At 43.3% G+C, this 18537-nt stretch overlaps 1 protein-coding gene across 3 annotated transcripts in view; it reads left to right on the top strand.

Moving 5' to 3' along the window:
* elmo1 (engulfment and cell motility 1 (ced-12 homolog, C. elegans)) overlaps positions 1-18537 on the top strand; it is a 112136-nt gene that overhangs the window by 29628 nt on the left and 63971 nt on the right. For all 3 annotated transcript variants that reach the window (XM_069681130.1, XM_069681128.1, XM_069681127.1), the window contains exon 2: positions 11819-11975. In XM_069681130.1, the coding sequence (XP_069537231.1) occupies positions 11898-11975 (78 nt within the window). In that variant the 5' untranslated portion in view covers positions 11819-11897. The remainder of the gene's footprint in view (positions 1-11818; positions 11976-18537) is intronic.

The following is an 18537-nucleotide window of genomic DNA, read 5'->3' as shown; positions in this document are numbered from 1 at the left end:
CGTTTGTACCTTGATCAGCAATTCACCGTCTCTCCATGCTTCACCCGTTCTGCTTGTGTGTGCAGATTCACAGATCTAGACACACATACAGTAGATTCAGCTGTACACGGTTTGTGCGCAGCATCAGAGTGGAATTGTTGTCTTCTAAGCGGGCTCGCGCCTCTGTGGGAGGTTGTTACGAGCCGCTGGTACCGACATTTGACAGGATATCCTGGTTGCAGCAGTTTAGTGACAACTAAAGGCACACAGGGGCCCACAAGTGTCACGCAGGGGAGACGTCAGCAGGCTGCTGTGAAGCTTGTCACTGCACTCTTTAATATTTCAGAGGATTTCAAGCTGAATTCATAAATAAAACCTTCGCTCATTTGATGCTTTGTTTATGAGGGACATTCTCTTGTTTTCTTGGTACATATATATATATATATATATACATGCATGTCTCAGAGAGCATGCACTTCCTCCTTTGGTTGAGTCAAGAAGCCTTATTTCTAAACCCTGACCCCGGCCTTCCCCCTTTTGCTTTTGTCTTCTTCCTTTATTTGTAGCTGTTCTGTCAGCCCTTTGTCTCCGAGCCAGCAGCTTTTCCTGTGGGCTGGCTGTTGAATGTGTGTGTGTGTGTGTGTGTGTGTGTGTTTGGGAGGGACTGAGCATAACAAAGTGGCGTGTTTCAGATTCTTACTTTCAATGTGCTCTTTCTGTCGTGTTGCACACTTGGGACTGGGGTCTGTTTTGGTTTATACGCCGCTGTTTGAATTTTAACAGGCACCCACAGATCCCAGAACATCACTCCTGCACGTTTTTTATCATATTGATTTTATTGATTACTTTTTAAAAAGTTTTAAATGTCCCCAGAATATATTACAGATCTCTTGACCCCCTTTGTGCCTGGGTGTTCCCAAAGATCAGTGGATGCAACTCTGTCGGTTGTTCCTTAATCTCGACTGGTAACCAAAGGTGACCGGGCCTTTGCAGTCAGAGCACAAGACTGTGAGACACTCTGCTGATTGCAATAAGATTCAGCTTCTTTTAAACCCTCTCTTAAAACTTCATTTAACAGGAAGGCTTTCATGAATTCTTCATTTATCTTCTGTTTTCATGTCTTTTAACTGTGTTGTTCTTATCTGCTTTCCTCTAATCTTCCTCTCTGTGTTTTTTGTGAAGCACTTTGTGGCCTTGTTAAGAAAAGTGCTGTATAAATAAAGTTTATTATTGTTATTAATGTTCCATATTACGGATACCAACCAGGGGTTCTGCAGTTTCAAGAGAGTACAGGGAAGTAGTAAAGAAATGTAATAAAAATAAAAGTATGATTTCAGTAGCAAAATATCCACAGATGAACTCCAAGACGTCTGTAGAAACTAGCAACGAAAAACTCATCATATACAGAAGCTACTACTACTACTACTACTCCAGCATCAGTTTGACACGTGCAGGGCTCTGTGAGGAGGTTAGCAATAATAGATATACGTCTGCTTTCGTGTAAAACGTTTCGCACTGTAACATTGTATGACTTTTTGGACATGCAACACAGTGTTACGATCATGACCGGTCTCAGTCTGGTTATTTTGAGGCATTCAGGGGCTGCATCCTTCGAAGGGTGCATTTAAAGGCCAATTGCATCATAGCGGCGTGTCGCAAGCGGTCCCATTTCGAAGGCTCCTTCAGATGCATTTGTCAAATGCTTCCTCCTTTTCGTCCGCCACAAAGGATCCAACGGGTGAATCCTTCTTGGCCCAACAGATCCCGAGATTCATTGCGCGCCAATTCAAACGAGATGTTGGACTCGTAAACAGCTGAGAAATACACTTTTAAATGTAAAAGTTTTTGGTTTCAACTCAATCAAATAGCTAGAGAAACAAGTGGGGCCTTGAAACAAATTATCTTTAAAATTATAGGTTCAGTTACATGATGTTAGTTATGATAGTTAGCCCGCTAGCTACCGTGAGGTTAAGGGTAGGAACAGCTGGTGACGCACAGGAAATCCTTCGTAGACCACACCATCTCGTGTCAGTTCAGCCTTAGCGTCCACACCATCTCGTGTCAGTTCAGCCTTAGCGTCCACACAGGCTACGAATGACTCATCCTCTGTAGACCGATGCAGCCCCTAAATTAAGACCCTATGATGTAACTAATGTACATCGTTGAGGTAACATGTATAAAAGCTCTGCGCTTGTTTGGCCAATCCATCGATTCTGACTGCAACCCCATGCAGATTCTTGCGCTCTTCATATCACACTTTAACTACACCAAGCTGCTTTATGTGACACCTTAAAAATGGAACCACTGAAAGTTCAGCTGTGTAAAAAATGGTTTTAATATCAACTGTTTTGTCCAATTATATATAGAAAACTACTTAGTTATATCCAGTTTGTAATCACTTAAAATCAACACATGTTGATCATGAGATTTAGTGTCAAATGGAGGAGCACTCTAACAAAGGTGAGGCCTATCCCCCTGTATGTGCAGGTGTACTCCATGGTCCGCCATTAAACCATGACATCACTGTTGGGTGCTGTTGATCCATCAGTGTTCCCGGGTTTTGCTCAGAGGTGAAACAGTCTTGAAACTTTGAACCAGAGAAGGCAGTAAATCACAGTTATAAACATTGGTGTTAAGTTACTCTATAAGTGTGTGTGCTTCTAACACGCACACACCTTACCTCAAGGGTGTAACACGACCATCCTGCGGCCGGTGTGTGTGTGTAGGTGCGAGAAGGCGTCACGCTCGGAGCAACAATAACTCGGTCCTCCTCTGCACCGTGTCGCCGGCTTTTGTCTCAGCCCTTAGATAAAGGATGGTGCTCTTTTTGTAGTCTGTCACACACACACACACACACACACCCTAACACACACACACCCTAACACACACTCAGGCCCCTGCGGCGAGGCGGGCTCTTTGTAGAGGCATCAGATGAAGAGCTAGAAGGGGTTCTTTTGAAATCTACCCAGCACATAGGTTAGCACACACACACACACACACACACACACACACACACACACGTCTGCATATGAGTATCTATACTCACCCACAGTTCGCACATAAAGCTGTGAACTTGCTGGCACACACATGCACACACACACACACACACACACACACACACACACGTCTGCATATGAGTATCTATACTCACCCACAGTTTGAACATAAAGCTGTGAACTTGCTGGCACACACACACACACACACACACACACACACACACACACACACACACACTCTGAGCACATGAGAGCTTTGGCAGGCGGATGTAGAAGTTTAAGAGGATTAATTTTTACTCTTTAAGAAAAACGGATTTGATTGACAGGTGGCCTCGTGCTTCTGCGTGCTTTTTGGTACGTGTTGGTGAAAGAGGCTGAAAAGGATTTTTTCCTATTGTTCGAATGCTTGCTTTCCCAAATTGGATTATATGCTGTTGCTGTTTGTGACAATAATAGACTCAAATGTTCTCAAACCCTGAACAATTGCAGCCTAAAATTGGGTATATGACTGTTTTTAGAGAAGTCAGAGTGAGTCAGGCTTTTTCAGGAGGGGGTTGGACTAACAGGAGGACTGTAGCATGGGTTAGCTGCCTACGTGGTCGGCTGTATGAGGTCAAGGTGACATCAATTTATTGTCTTCTTTTTTAACTGTAGAGAAAAAAAATGGAGGCATATCAGTGGATAAGATACTCGACCTATCGGTAGCTTTTTCTGCTGAAGAAGAAGGCAGAGCTGGAGGAGTACAGAGTTCAGAGTTTTGAAGTACAAGTAATGAAAAGTGTTTTTATAGAGTTGACAAAAGCCGAGAAAACAAGCTGATTGTAGTAAAGTTAAAGTGACAGAAGAAGGCAGGGGGAGACGGGCTTTAAGCAATTTAATCTGTGGTTTGACACATGTATATACCATGTGTCAAAATGACTCATGGAGAACCCACACAAGGTTTGACATGTGGTGTTGAGCTTGCATCAGACTGCTCCAAATGAAGCGTCAAAGGCCCGAGCTCTCATTAGCTGAGCTAGTTTTTAAACCAGGGCGCAGTCACAAGAAATAAGAAAGAATCATTATCAGGCTTTAATAATAGACAGAGGCTTCTCTAAGTCAGAGGTTCATTACGTCTGAGAGCTGGTTGACCGCCCTGACATTGCCTGTAAAAGCTGCTGCCTCATGTTCTCTCACACCATCAGAGCTCTTCATCAAAGGTCCCAGGAGGCAGCAGGAGAGGACGTGCTTCACTGGGATCATGTTCCTCCTGATACTCAAGCATCCTGTCTCAATCTCTCTCTCTCTCTCTCCACCAGCGAGTCCTTTTAAAGATTTTAATTAAACTTACTTCAAAGTGTTAAAAATGCCTTAAATAAAGCAACAGGCATCATTTTCCCACCACATCATGCAGTGATGCTTTAATTAAAATTCTTGACAGCTGTGACGTGCAATTAGAAAGTGGTGCTGAATGATTCTTTAGCAGTAGTTGGAAATGAATTCAGCGAATTGTACGAGTTAATACACAAAATCAAGCAAGGTTTTGAAACTATTGAATGTGTTTCACATGTCCGATCCATCAGACGCCACCGTGCTTATCGTTTCCTCTTATTGATGCTGGCGTCAGTTTTTACAGTTACACATTTTAGAACAGTGAGTCATGGTTTGGAGGAAAATATGGTCCAAAGTGTGCTGTCATCCCGCCAGAAAACATGATGTGCTGGTTGTGAAATCTCTGAAATGATGATTTCAAATAAGGTTGGAAATACCGGCAATATGCTGAACGCAACATGAACTTTCATGTGTTTGATGCCACACGCATGAGTGCCACTGCTTCCCAAGAGAGCTGCACATAGGTCACAGAGGGGAGATATCATCTTATACCTTTTGTAGAAATTCTTTAGGGAATCGATAAAGGGCTCCGCCTCAGCGCCGTAACGAAGCTCCGCCGTCATGCAGTCTTTGCAATTTTACATTAAAGTGTGTTTTTACAGTGTTCCAGCTTTGCGGAAGCAAAATGTGCGCGAGGTGTAAACAAACAGTGCGTGCTTCAGGTACGCACACGCCGCTGTTCCGTTCTGCTGGCTCCACTGTTAACGTGGGCGGCTGTGGCTCAGTGGTAGAGTCGGTCGTCTTTCAATCGGAAGGTCGGAGGTTCAATCCCCAGCTCCCTCCCTACATGTCGAAGTGTCCTTGGGCAAGACACTGAACTCCAAATTGCTATGAATGTGATATCTGATTGACAGTTGGGCACTTTACGTAGCAGCCTCTGCCATCAGTGTGTGAATGTGACATGTAGTGTAAAAGCAGCTTTGAGTGGTCGCAAAGACTAGAAAAGCGCTATGTAAGTAAGGTTCATTTATCATTTACCATTTACACAACCTCAGATGCCGGTTCAGGGGCGGAACGCCGTTTTACATAGAAGATGGAACGTAACAGACATTACCTTGAAGTGGCAGTGTATAAGGGGCTTATTATGATAAGGAAGTTGATGAACGGTTGGACTGTTAAGAAGTATTGATAATGTCATTGGTAGCAAGAAAATCTTGTCAATTCCTATCTCTATATTTTAGTTAGAAAGTGTTAAGTTAGACTTTCTGACATTTGTAGATACCCTGCATCCTCATCTCTCCTCCTCTCTGCCTATCCTCCTCTTTTACCCCCCTTTTAATTTTCCCACATAACTCCTCCCCTTTACCTTCTCCAACTTTTAATATCATTATATCATGTTTACTGTCTGCCTCTGCCTTTCATCTTAATCACCCTCCTCTCTGTCTTCTCATGCTCACGTACATTTCTCACCTTTATCCCTCCATCTCCTCTCCCTCCCTCCCTCTCTCCTCCCGGCACAGACGACGTGACCCTCGCATTACACATCGTGAATTATTGAGGCGAAACCCGGCACGCATCTGCTGCCCAAACAAATCACAGGCCTGCTCTCGTCCTGCATTTCCTCTCCTCTTACCCTCTCTGCTCTCTTTATTGATGCTTTTGTTCTTTCAATTTCGACCTCTGGCAGCAGATCACATCACAAGTTTCTGCATGTAACGTGAGATTCGGTTCTTTTTTCCCCCCTCTCTTTTGGAGCTAATCCTGAGGAATTCTGGCCACTGCGAACCCAGCGGCACATGCCTCTCTGGTTACTGCAGGTGGGCGAGCGCTTGAAGACGGATTAAGTGCACACATGCACACTCGGAGATTACAATACCTCGCTGGACTGGAGCCCAGTCTGAGTTGTGGTTTGATGGTTTTGGCGGTGTGGAGTATATTAGTGCAATTAAACCAACGGAAACATTTTAAATGGGCTTTAAATGAATGAAAAAAGACAGAATGGAGTCTGCTGTATATGTTTTAGCGGATGATTTGTGTTATTTTTGGGCAGATTTTGTAAAATAATATGTTCTGTGTAGAAAGAGACGCGGCAGGAAATGGAGGATAGATTGAGTAAAGCATGAGAAGTCGGATGTGGTTTTCAAAATAAATGAGCAGAAGAAAAAGTGAGCGTTTTCCTGCGTTGGAAACAAAAGGTGAGTAAGTGCTACGTCCCGTTAGCGGGTATTACCCTCTGGCAAAGCGAAAAACAAACACACACTCTCTCTTACTCAACGTTACCAGGTTGCAGCAGCTCACCTGCTCTGACACGATGAGCTCTGACAGCAGCCAGCTCTGTAACAAGCTCTTACTTACGCTGTAAGGAAGAGACGCCTGAGCGACAGATTGGGATTTGATACAAAGCCCCCTCCCAGGCTACAATAAACACTCATGATCACACACACCGGAGGAAAATCCTGGTGTGAAACCTCGTTGCTCAGAGGGATGAAAAACATGTTGATCTAATGAGCGCTGGACATTCGCAGGTCTGTTCACGGCGTGTGTTGAACCGACGTGTCTCTCAATTATGCTCCAGCCCAGTTTTTCAAGGGATTTACCGCGGCTGTCAGCAATGAGATAGGTGTGTGTCCCGGTGTGTTTGATTGTGTCCAATCAATACGCCTCAAGGCCAGGCCATCTCTGAGTCATCTGTGCTTCTCGGAAGATGATGACAAGGTGCTGGGAATACACACATAAAGACACAAACGCACACACGCGCTGTCTCTATCAGAAGATAAAGGCTTTTATTTTGACGTGTCACACAGTTAAACTCTCTGAGGTACAATTATCGGTTGTGAGGGTATTGACCATACCGAATTAGTTGCATGAATGTGGGAAAACAGCAGCGTCCTTGTAATGAGGTCTGACAGGTTGAGATAAATGAGCAGTTAGAAGGTCAGACAGCCTGTAAACAGTCATCACTTTAATAACCAGATTATGTAAACCTCTTAATTTGGGGGTAAGATGAAGGAGTGACACTAAATTGCAGTAATAATTGGGCATGTTTGTCGTTTCTGCGCTGCAGTTTAATAATTACCACAAACACAGATTCTACCGTTCCCTGACTGTATCTCCGTGAAGCTAATATCTACATATCTCGTCCCCTCTCGTTCACAGCCGACAGTTTGGACACTCATTTTATTCTTCCTCCATCTTTTTCTTGTCCAAATGAGTTTGGCTGAAGCTGAGTGTTTATTTAGAACTTGTCTGAACATGTCTCTGCTCATGTATTCCCAGATCGCAGACATTGACTTGGCAGGCCCAATTTTAGCATCACTGAAAGGAGCAACTGCCCAAACTGTGAAAACAAGAGCCAAGTTGTCCCGAAGTTCATTAATCTTTTAGGTTTGTTCTTTGTGGGAGTTGAAACGAGACAGATTGACTCTACAACAACACCATCCGGTCTGCGAGGGTGGACTTTATTCGCGTTTAGCTGAAAGGATGGACGGATAGATGGCTGCAGACGTTTGTGTCTCAAGTTGTTCTTCTCAACGGAAACAGTGACGAGCGCAAAGGAAGTATCGGCCTGGATATTCTTGTGTTGCAAAGGTCCTGACTACGGAAGCCCTTAGCGGACATGCATCTGTACATTTTAATTACTTAGTTTTCCCGTTATAACGAGTAATTTCTCAACTTATCTATCACGATGCGGCACCACTGTCACGTCATATGATCTTTCCTCGTATCCCCAGAGTTACAAAGCTAGACAAAGGCTTAACGTACCTTATTAGCATGGGCAATGGCAGCACGTGGTGGTCTGTAATATCACAGTGACCAGCCTGTTGGATTGCTGGAAAATTATCCCAATATCACGAGTAAACAAGCTTTGTTTTCTTGAGATAATGGGCCAAATTAATCTTTTATAACAGGGAAAACCAGCTTTTGTTTTTCCCAGATAAGAAAAATAAGTCGAGATCTCAAGAAAACAACTGTAATTAAGTCGTTATCACAGAATACCAGCATCGTTATCTTTAGATAAGGGGGAAAATAAGTTGAGATCTCGAGAAAACGACAAGAAATGACTCGTTATCACTGAAAAGCAGAGTACATAAAATGTATGGATGCGTGTCCGCTAAGGGCTTCCGTACCTGCCTACAAAAGAAGCTCAGAAATACTTATGTAAGATCTCCAGGGAAACTCAACAAGAGGGGTTACACAACAGAAACACATTCATAATTGAAGCTCTACTCAGCACACTGCCTTTCTTGTAACTTCAGGTTACTCATTTAAAAGGCTCTTGTTGAAAGGAGCCGCTCTGCACATGGGCAGTCTCTACCAGCGTCCAGGAGGAAGGTGGTAACGTTAAGCGTGCATTATGTTCAGCGTGCTCCATTTCAGATTAGCATGCTAGCAGTTACTAATTAGCCCCAACACAAATGACGCTAACAGGATAGTCACTTTTACAACAACCATTCAAATAAAACTGTCACCTCATGGTGGCACGAGATGAAAAGTCAGACAATCACCAAAGTTATTACAGTTCATCTAAAGGGGAACATTAACGTCTGCACAAAGTTTCAACACAATTTATCGATGGTGAGATATTTCAGCCTGAGCCGACAGTCCAACAGACTGACATTTAAATCCCTGGAGCGGCCCCGCTATCGCTCAGCTAGAATCATGACAGCGTGTCTCTGGAGTGGCAGCTTTATGGCTCCCATTGACTCGCTCTGTGTCTGCAGTTTGAAAGGAGCAGGATGATAATCTGTGCATACATGACTAACATGCTATTGTGTGTACAATAAAGCAGAATATTCACACTTGCTGTGTGCGTATGAATAGCATGGCTCGTCTATTTGAGACGCAGTTTTTCCTCTAGAGTAGAATGAACAGAATAGTGTTCCAGCAATTAGCCTCATTAGCATCATGTATGCAGGACTTAGTATGTTCAAATGTTTCAGTGTTTCTGTCTCAGTGTTTTCTTTCCTTTCCGCTCCCTCCACATCGTATTTAATCCCTTTTTTTAAACGGAAAAAGAAGTGAAATTTTCTCAGCATGAAGTTACAGAGGGGAGAGATAAAGTGGGAGGGAAACAGAAAGATCCACAGCTGCCAGGCAAAGTCTCTCTGAAAGTATTTAACATATGTTAGGGAGCCGCTCTAATCTTCAATGAACACCCTCGTTCGTATTCCAGCGGAGAAACCCAAAGCGGAGGGGACCTGTGAGTCATGTTTGGGGTAGTTGTGACAAACGTGACTTGAGTATGACACGCGCTTTCGGAAAAGAAAGGCGCATCCACATCTCGAGCTATTGAGGCAGCGGCTGCCATGGCAACGGGCCCTTGAATAAAGGCTATGTGGATCATTACGGGGTGACTCACTCACAACGCCAGGCCAGCCTTATTGCATAAACTACCTTTAAACTAACACATACTCACTATTCCGCCTTTGTTCATGCCGAATATATCAACACTCCCACTATTGTGCTCCGTAGTGTCCTCCCAGGAATTAATCCGAGCCCGTCTTTATGTATTATGGATTCATATTAAAAATGTAAACAGGCTTCTCCACCAGGAACTAGGATGATCCGAGCTTCCTAGACAGGCTAGGAGGTGAATTATTGATGCCTTCCTCTCTCCGTTTTAAGGATATCTATGGTACATTTCCCGCTTGATAACTCTGCAGTGAGGGCTTTCAGCAGACCCCCTGCAAGCACACACAAGTGGCTTTACCCGGATCCCCTCTGTGTGCTTCAGAGCGACTGTGATTTGGCTGTTTTTCCACCATTGGGGCTGCTAACTGGCTTATTTTAGAAAGGCGCAGGCTTTCAGGTCAATCCGGCTGCTGTTCTGCTGTCAGATACCGAGCACGAGGACAGACACCAGGGAGGAGCCACCCAGGAGTGTGTCTGTGAAAGAGGTGTGAGCTTATTGCCGTGCATATGCACCAGGGAATACTGGGTGCACAATCAGATTGTGTTTGTGTTTTTCCAAATGCGTTTTGACCAAGTGAAAGACGGAGAACATGAGTTTCTGTTTCTGGTGTCTCTCAGCGCCTCACTTCTGCGGCTCAGCGGAGACTGCACGTCAGACAAATGCTCTTATCTCACTTTTTCACTCCGCTCCTCCTGGTCCCGTCTCTGTCAATTGCTTTTGCCTTCAGTTTTGCTTTTCCCCGGCATTTGTTTTTTTCCCCCTGAGCTTACCCATCCTCCTCTTTTAAGAGACACATTTTGGATTGCACTTTAAAGCTAGGGGACTTGCAAAACAGAATGAAAAATAAGTTTTAAAAAAGTGATGCATTGATGCAACTTTCCTTCTTTCCTGATGCCTCGGGTATCTGTTGATAACGAGTAACAGCTTTAAGCCTCCCCAGAGACTGTGATCATGTCAACATGCTACACACTGTGTGTGCTTTTGACTAAACCATCTATGGATAAGTGAAAGGTGTACAAAGTGCATATATATTTTTTAAACATTATTATTGTATTTTATTATTATTTTGTCTTGCTTTTTAATCTATCACTTGTTTTACTCTGAGCTGTTGTAACAAGTGAATTTCCTCCATCTTATGTGCAAAGCATGCATTATCAGACTTCAAATTCTGCTTTCCTCACTCTCCTAACAACTTTGTGGAACTTTTTAATAGCAAGCGTGTAATGCCAACACACAGCTGACACTTCATAGATCCTCTTTGCCAGCGGGGTCGTTCCCTCCTTCTTCTTTTGGGCAGAATGATGTAGTGCGCTTCTGTAGGGATCTGAAGAGATCAAACTAGTATCGGCCCCAATATCACCCGTTCCAAATACCACACCTACAACTTTCAAACTCCACACAAGGCCACAAGGCTTCTCTGCGTTCGTCATGAAGAATAAAGTCATTTTTCTATGTTAAAAGTTGGAGGAATATCCCTTTAGAGGAGTGGATTTGGCCGAGGAAGAAGCTCTGTAGCTCTGTAACACGCCTTTGCATGCTTAGTGCTCATTGTGGCTAAAGTGCTGCTTCGATACATCACTGCCCTTTTTTTTTTGAGTGAGGGAACGAGCTGCTTCATCTCTCCAGCTGCAGGGACTCTTGCTCTTCTGTTGCTGTAAAAATGTGTCAAACGTCAGTTCAGCACTCATGGCAGGATGCTGCTGAGTGTCTTGTCTCTTTGTGCTGTGTTTTTAATAACCCCGGCCCCCCAGTGAAACAGAGAGTCTCTTTTAAAAGCATTATAACTTTCCATTGGCTCACCTGCTGTGACCTCATTAGCAGTTAAACTTTGATTTGAATTAAACTGGAGTGTATCTGCCCCACCGGCACGCCCTAATGTTCTGTGTGTCAGCGGCTGCAAATGAAATTAGTCTGCTGCTAAAAAAAAGTCGTCTCATAGGACGATAAAAAATCTGTTGTCTGCTTTGGTTACTTTAAGTGGGTGTTGGAAGTTTAACTGTGTTTTAATGAAGTTTTAAGACCTAGTTCTTGACTAATGTGCCCAATTTTGTCTCTCTTTTTTACTCCCATCCACCTCCCTCTCTTTCCCCGTATCCCTCTCCCTCCTCTCCTCCTGCAGGTTTGGATGAGCTTCCTTCAGCACCAGTGACAGAGGTGTGAGGCAGCGACACCCACAGCAGCCACACCCGCTGTCAGCCATGCCTCCGCCGGCAGACACCGTCAAGGTGGCCATTGAGTGGCCGGGGGCTTTCCCCAAGCTCATGGAGATAGACCAGGTGGGTGTCTTATGGTCAACACACACTGTGCTGTGATGTGTAATACTCACCTTGCTGATTTAAACACCATAAACAAGGTGCATATATAGTATGTTTTGTCTGAACACAGTGCTGTGCAGTAATCTGCTGTTGTGTAGGCCTACATTAAAAGTACTTAAGATGTGTGAGGGTGTGTGTGTGTGTCTGGAGGAGGTGGGTGGATATGACACAGACCTGATGCATCTTTAAATTGTTAAAAGGAAGTGCCCTAATTCATGATCTTTAAAAGGCAGCACAGCCACAGTGTTTATATAACAGTGCTGACATTACACTAAATATCATGGCAGACGCTATAATTATTAGCCTAAATAAAACAGCACAATTATGACTGATCAATTGTAAAGATTTTTTTATATATTATATTATATTAAATATTATTATTGAAATATTAAAGCAATGTCACATGAGAGGGGTGATGTGCCGAATGCGAACTAACACAGCCGTGCTGATACACAGCACAACATCACCTCGAGTGCGATATTGCTTTTATACAACAGTTCTACAAGCTGTGATTAGTAGTGAACAGTAATGATCAACAACAGATTATTTGTTGCTCCACCAACTCCACTAGTTCCACAACTTAACTGAAACTGGACTGTTGTTGCCGAGCAACCAAAACTTTCTCCTGCACTCTGTCTACAGGTTACCACAGCTCAGCTACTTTTTATGATGTACATTAATCTGTATGTTTTAACTTATCAAATGAGAGTCTGCTGTGCGATTCAGAGGTACCAGCTTGATTATAGACATACACGGTCTGCTGTAATGTTAATTAACAGTATTCAGAACACATGGCTGAGGCGGGGTGATACACACAAGCCGCTTTCCCATAGGGTAAAAAAAAAACAGCTAACACTCGGCTTTTTTGCTTAGTGGGAAAGGCTACAATCAGCATTCAGACCCGGGTCAAATGACTCTGCAGTAGACCCGGGTAATTATCTCCTCGGCTCCGATTGGCATTGATGGGAACACAAAACCCAGCTCGACACGCTCGCCCCCTTTTCCGGCGCGATGCTCCGTCTGTAACTTCTGCGACTCCTTGTCATCTCAGCTACAAATTCCGCCGGGAAGACCTGCTTATAGATGCTGATTGTCTCTGTTCCCATTGCCAGTGAAGTATACTCCTGTTGGGCTCTTTTATACTGCGTCACCGTCTGACGGCACAAACGCGCCGGAGACAGGGTTAATAAACAGTGAAGATGTCACGGTGGTTAGGTCTTTATTGTATCTATTACTCATTCAGTCTGTTTATCAGGCAGTAGGAGATTAGCGTGTCAACACAGGATTTGTGTTCCCATCATTGCCGATTGGAGCCGAGGCGATAATTACCCAGGTCTACTGCAGAGTCATTTGACCCGGGTCTGAATGCTGATTGTAAGCTTTTCCATTAAGCAAAAAAGCCATGTGTTAGCGGGTATTTTGACCAGTGGGAAAGCAGCTTTAGGAACCTTAGGTCTACATTAGAAAACATGAGGACTTTGATTCTGGATTTTAATGTAATAAAAAGCTCTCAACCCCCTTGATTTGACTGATTTCACTCGCATAACGTAGTTGCTGTAAATCAGATCAAAACTGCAGGCTTTAAAACGAGTGATTTCTTCTTTGCTTACATCATTTCTCTGCTTGCCTTCAAAGGGGGAGTATTTTAGCCATCACACTGCTTAACCCACAGTTAAAGGCCAGACAGCATGTCAGCGATCATCCGGCTGTAACAAACAATCTTTAACATGCTAATTAAACAATTAGCACAAGCAATCACTAGCTCATGTGTCGGGGGGGATTACACGATTACTGTAGCGTTATTGGCTCCACATACACTGTGTTACATGGCCTTTGCTCTGTGTGTGCGTGTGACTCATGTATGGGCTAATGATTGTACACGCTCTGAGTCACTGTGGCAACTAAAGCCACAATGGCTCGTCTCAATGGACGAAGCAGTGAATGAAATATTGAACCGTGGAGTAAATGTGCTCCTGGGTCTCCTTGTCGGGATGCAGCTTCGTGTTTAATGACTCCTTATTAGCGGCGGGGCTGTTTCAGTCTTTAGCATCAGTTTGTTCTTAAAGCAAACCTCCCCGTGTCCTCCTCATCCTCCTCCTCCTCTTTAATTCTCTTATCTCTGCCTGTCATCTCTCCTCTCCGTCGCCTCCTCCTCCTTGTCCTTCTTTGCTTTCTCTCCTGTTCGTCCCCCCCTCCTCACTCCTCCTCCCCATCTTTTGTTGCCACTGTGAAACTCGCGCTGTTTCTCCTCCTCTTCTTCTCCTGTCCTCCACCATTATCCCCCCCCCCCCACCTCCTCCTCCCTCTGCATCTCCGCTGTACAATAGGCCCTGCAGCAGCAGCATATGGCTGTCTGAGTCATACGATGGGGAGTGGGCTTCAGATGCTTGCTGTCTTGAGACCCAGAGAAAGTGTGTGTGTGTGTGTGTGTGTGTGTGTTTCTTTGTGTGTGTGTGTGTACTTGTTGTTTGTTTACGTGGGTCCAACTTTGCATAAGTAAAACTGTGGGTGGGTGTGTTTGTGAGGCAACATGCATACTTGTTACTATTCACGCTTGTGTGTGCGCGTATGCGTTGACAGCTCTGTGTTTGTGTGTATCCATTTGTATGTTTTCTTAGTATGTTTATGTACATCTATCTGTGTGTGTGTGTGTGTGTGTGTGTGTGTGTGTGCGTGTGTGTGTGCATAAATCGCACTGTGATTTCTGCATCTCTCCAAATCTTTTCCTGCCCCGTAGGCACAAAGCCCTACATTTGTGCTGGAGCGCTGGGGAATTGGTACAAGTGCAGATAATTGCAATAAGTGTTTTATCGTTATTGTTAAAGTTATTAGAGAGAACAGGAGGAGCACACGGTGCTGGAGCTGCTGCAGGTGGAAGATACATTTTGTAAATGAGCAGGAGCATCTGACTTACAATGAAGAGAAACAAGCTCTTCAGGCTGCAGCAGGGATGATTTAGAAACAGCATTTCATCACCTTTTGAGTTTATATGGAACTAACTGGGTTATTTACGCCTCCAGCAGTTACAGAACAACATCAGCATCTATGTTTGTGTCCCTCTAATGAACGTTAATGAAATATTCACACTTCTTTAAGCTCTGTTTTGTTATCCACCATCTCCTGACAGAAGCATTTATCTCTGTCTACTTTCAGCAGCAAGTCTCTATCTGTGCGTGTCTGCTGTTTGTAGCTGTTCAGCTAGTTAACCATTAAACACTCGCTCGCTCGGTCAGGACATAAAGAGGTTTACGGTGCTAAGAGTGAATAAAGATTATGGCCAAATGATAACAAATTATGACGTGAAAGATGTTTTATGTATATATTTTTTACATTTAACTTACAGATTGCAAATGTATGAAGCCGTTCTGGGCTAAGGAATAAACTGCCCATTTGTTGAAATACACTGAAAAGCACAGTTTTGTCACTGCTGCAGTTAAATGTGGTATTTCAATCAGACCGAGACTGCATGTTTTAGTGCATACATAAAAATAACAGTAAAATGTTTAAAGAGCAGCTCCAGTCATGTTTTAAGACATATAAAATGCTCTGCTTGAAAAAATAAAGTCTGACATGTTTTTTCAAATCCCCAATCTGCACAGTCCCCGCCCACTATGTTCTACGTTTCTCCTTTGGTAGAATTACTGCAGAATTTTGAACACGTCTCTGCCATCGTTTAGTAGCAACTTGTTGAAACGTAACTAGCTTGAAATGTAGTCATTAGTAGTTGTTACGTTAACTTTAGCAGTCAGTAGTGAATTGGCAAAAATCATGATGACGGTTACAGCTGGCTCGCGCATAGCCCAAGTGGTTGCCATGGGTTACACATAACGATACGCATAGCGTCACCCCATCCATTAACGCGATTGGCTCCTTAGGTTTGTGACGTCTCAACGCTGCCAATCCAAAAATGTGTTGTTCAGCCTGTCCTTGGTACACTGCAGTTTAAAAGCAGACAGGCCCAGCCATGGAGATGACTGCTGATGTTGTCCCTGATATGTCTTGTAGCACATAAGAAACACCACATGTTTACAAGGTTAAACACTTGATTTTCACTGGAAGAAGAGGTAAAGGTAGAATTAGATGCGTCCCTTGTGTCTATTAATAGCATAAAAACTCTGCTATCAGACATCAGCGCTAGCAGGGAAAGTCTGTCTGTTGTGTAACTGAACGACCTCGAAATGAAGAAACTCGCCGCTCGTTAGAAAGGAGGAGAGCGAGTCAGATAACAGGAGCTCCACAGCTGAAAGACTGAATCAGATTTTATAGAAAATATTATGTTTAATGTTACTTAACAGCCCAGATTTATTCCAATGCAGAAGATGAATGTAGGAGTCATGTACTGCACAGGTATAGTAGCTCTTTATAGACACAGTGGTAGAGCAGAGTGGAGATAATAGTGAGGAAGATGAGGTGGGAGTATTTGATGGAGTAGGAGGAGAGTGGATAGGATAGTGGAGGTGTTCTTACTCCTGAATGATGACAGGGCGGGAAAAAGAAACACGTATTTAGATCTCGGATAAAAAGAGGAGAAGACGAGAGTTATAGGTAAACATAATGTTGATTTATTTGTACTGAAATGAGACTTTTGCTCAGATCACTTGCTAATCTTACTTGTTACAAGCTGCAAAAACACTTTTTCTATTATTAATATCATTTTAATGTTTACTTTATTATTAATACAGTTCATAGCTGGAAAAAGCTTTGATCATATACGAGAGCAGGAATCGCTCCAAGCTATTAAAAGTGCTTTAATGCCTCTCTAAATATGGCAGACCTTTGCAATTTCTCTAATGATTCGGACTATTAATAGTTAGCTCATAAAAAAATGATAGTATAACTTACAGAACATTTACAGTATATTCTGTGATTTCTGTGTGTTTGTTTAGTTTAGTGAGGCCGCGTGCTGTAAGTAAGCGAGCGTGAGGATGACAGGCGAGAAGATATGAAGTGAACACTGGCTGGCATCGTGCTCGAACACTCCTTATATTTGTCACCTCATCCCCTCATATGTGTTCTGCCAGCTCTTCATCCTCCTCCCATCCCTCTTCCTCTCCGTTATCATCCGCTCCCTGCGTTCTGTGTTTGCTTTTGTTTTCCTCTTCATCTTATTCAATTTGCTTGTTTCTCACTTTTTCATCCTCTGTTCTCTCTTTTGTTCACATAACAGCCGCCCCTCTCCTTCTGTCGCCTCTCTGCCTGTCTCTTCCTGTCATGTATGCCCACAATCCTGCCTCCATTATCCTCTCTGTGCAAGTCCTCATCGCTGCAGCTCGCGCTCGCGCTCTCTCGCTGCTCACGTAAAAGACAATCTTATCATCCACAGCGCTCCATACATTGTGACTCTGTAGATGCTCACGTAATCGCTCTGTGTGTGTGTGTGTGTGATTTAGTGCACAGGCTCAAGTCTTTATGATTGGAGAGGCAATGATTGGCACTGTGTGGACAAGTGTTTCTTAATAGGCTACAGCCTACAGTGACTGGTGGATGAGGGCCGGCAGATGGAGAAGCTCTGCTGTAAGAAGTATATTCAGATCTTTTCCTTTAGCTTGTTTAGTTTACTTTCAAATCACATGAAGAAAATATTAACACGTCTGTGGATGTAGGAGAAACCTGTTAACGGCTTGGCTGAAAACCAAAGATTTATAAAAGGTCAAATAGAGTACAACAATAACTTCAGCTTCTGCTGTGTTAATATCCCGGAGAAAATGTAATCTCCTGCAGGAATCAAGACACAACAGATACATAAAGGACATCAAAAATATAAATACAGACACTCCACAGCTCAAAGGCAAAAAAAGATCAAGTGAAAACAAAGACGCTCCGACCACTCTGAACCACAGGCTGACACTGTGCAACAGCAGAGTACATCGTCAAGTTAAAGAGAGTGCTGTGCAGTGGCAATGGGTGGAATAAATACTATCAATAATTAATAGATAAATAGATAAATGAGTAATAATAAATCTAAGAAGCTATCTCATCCAGGTACACATATAAGAAAGCAAGTTTAAGTGTGTCACTGTATCTGCACATTAGCGTCCTTTACACTGTAATTGCACATTTACAACTGTGAGGACTGTACATGAGCACCTCTACCTCCCTGTAATGTTTGTTTACATTTATATGTTCAGATTTACTTTTCAGATATGTTTATGTTTAGTTAGTTTATATTTTAAATGAATAGAGTTGAGGTTATTAATTCCTCGATGTATATACTCCTTCTTCTAGTGATAGGGATATTTTTACTGTGTTTTTATTTTATCCTGTGCTGTCGTCGCTTTGATAACCTGCTGCTGTGACGCCGCAATTTCCCAGTTCAATCAATAAAGTACATCTATCCGTTGTCAATGGCAAGGGGGATAAAAGAAGGTCGGGCACGCCTTGTTTTTCTGCTAGGCATTCTGACAGTTAACAACAACACAACCTAAATATCAGTGTTCACAAACTCCACCTACAGTATTAAACAAGTGCAACACTTTACTTTGAAACTGATGGGAGGAAGAAAGACTAATAACCATACGCATGC

This window comes from Semicossyphus pulcher, unplaced genomic scaffold (assembly GCF_022749685.1).
Source record: "Semicossyphus pulcher isolate SPU_LCO1_2020_fin unplaced genomic scaffold, fSemPul1.0.p SCAF_5, whole genome shotgun sequence".
Lineage (NCBI taxonomy): Eukaryota > Metazoa > Chordata > Actinopteri > Labriformes > Labridae > Semicossyphus > Semicossyphus pulcher.
Note: the sequence above shows the minus strand (reverse complement) of the source record. Positions and strands in the feature narration are given on the sequence as shown.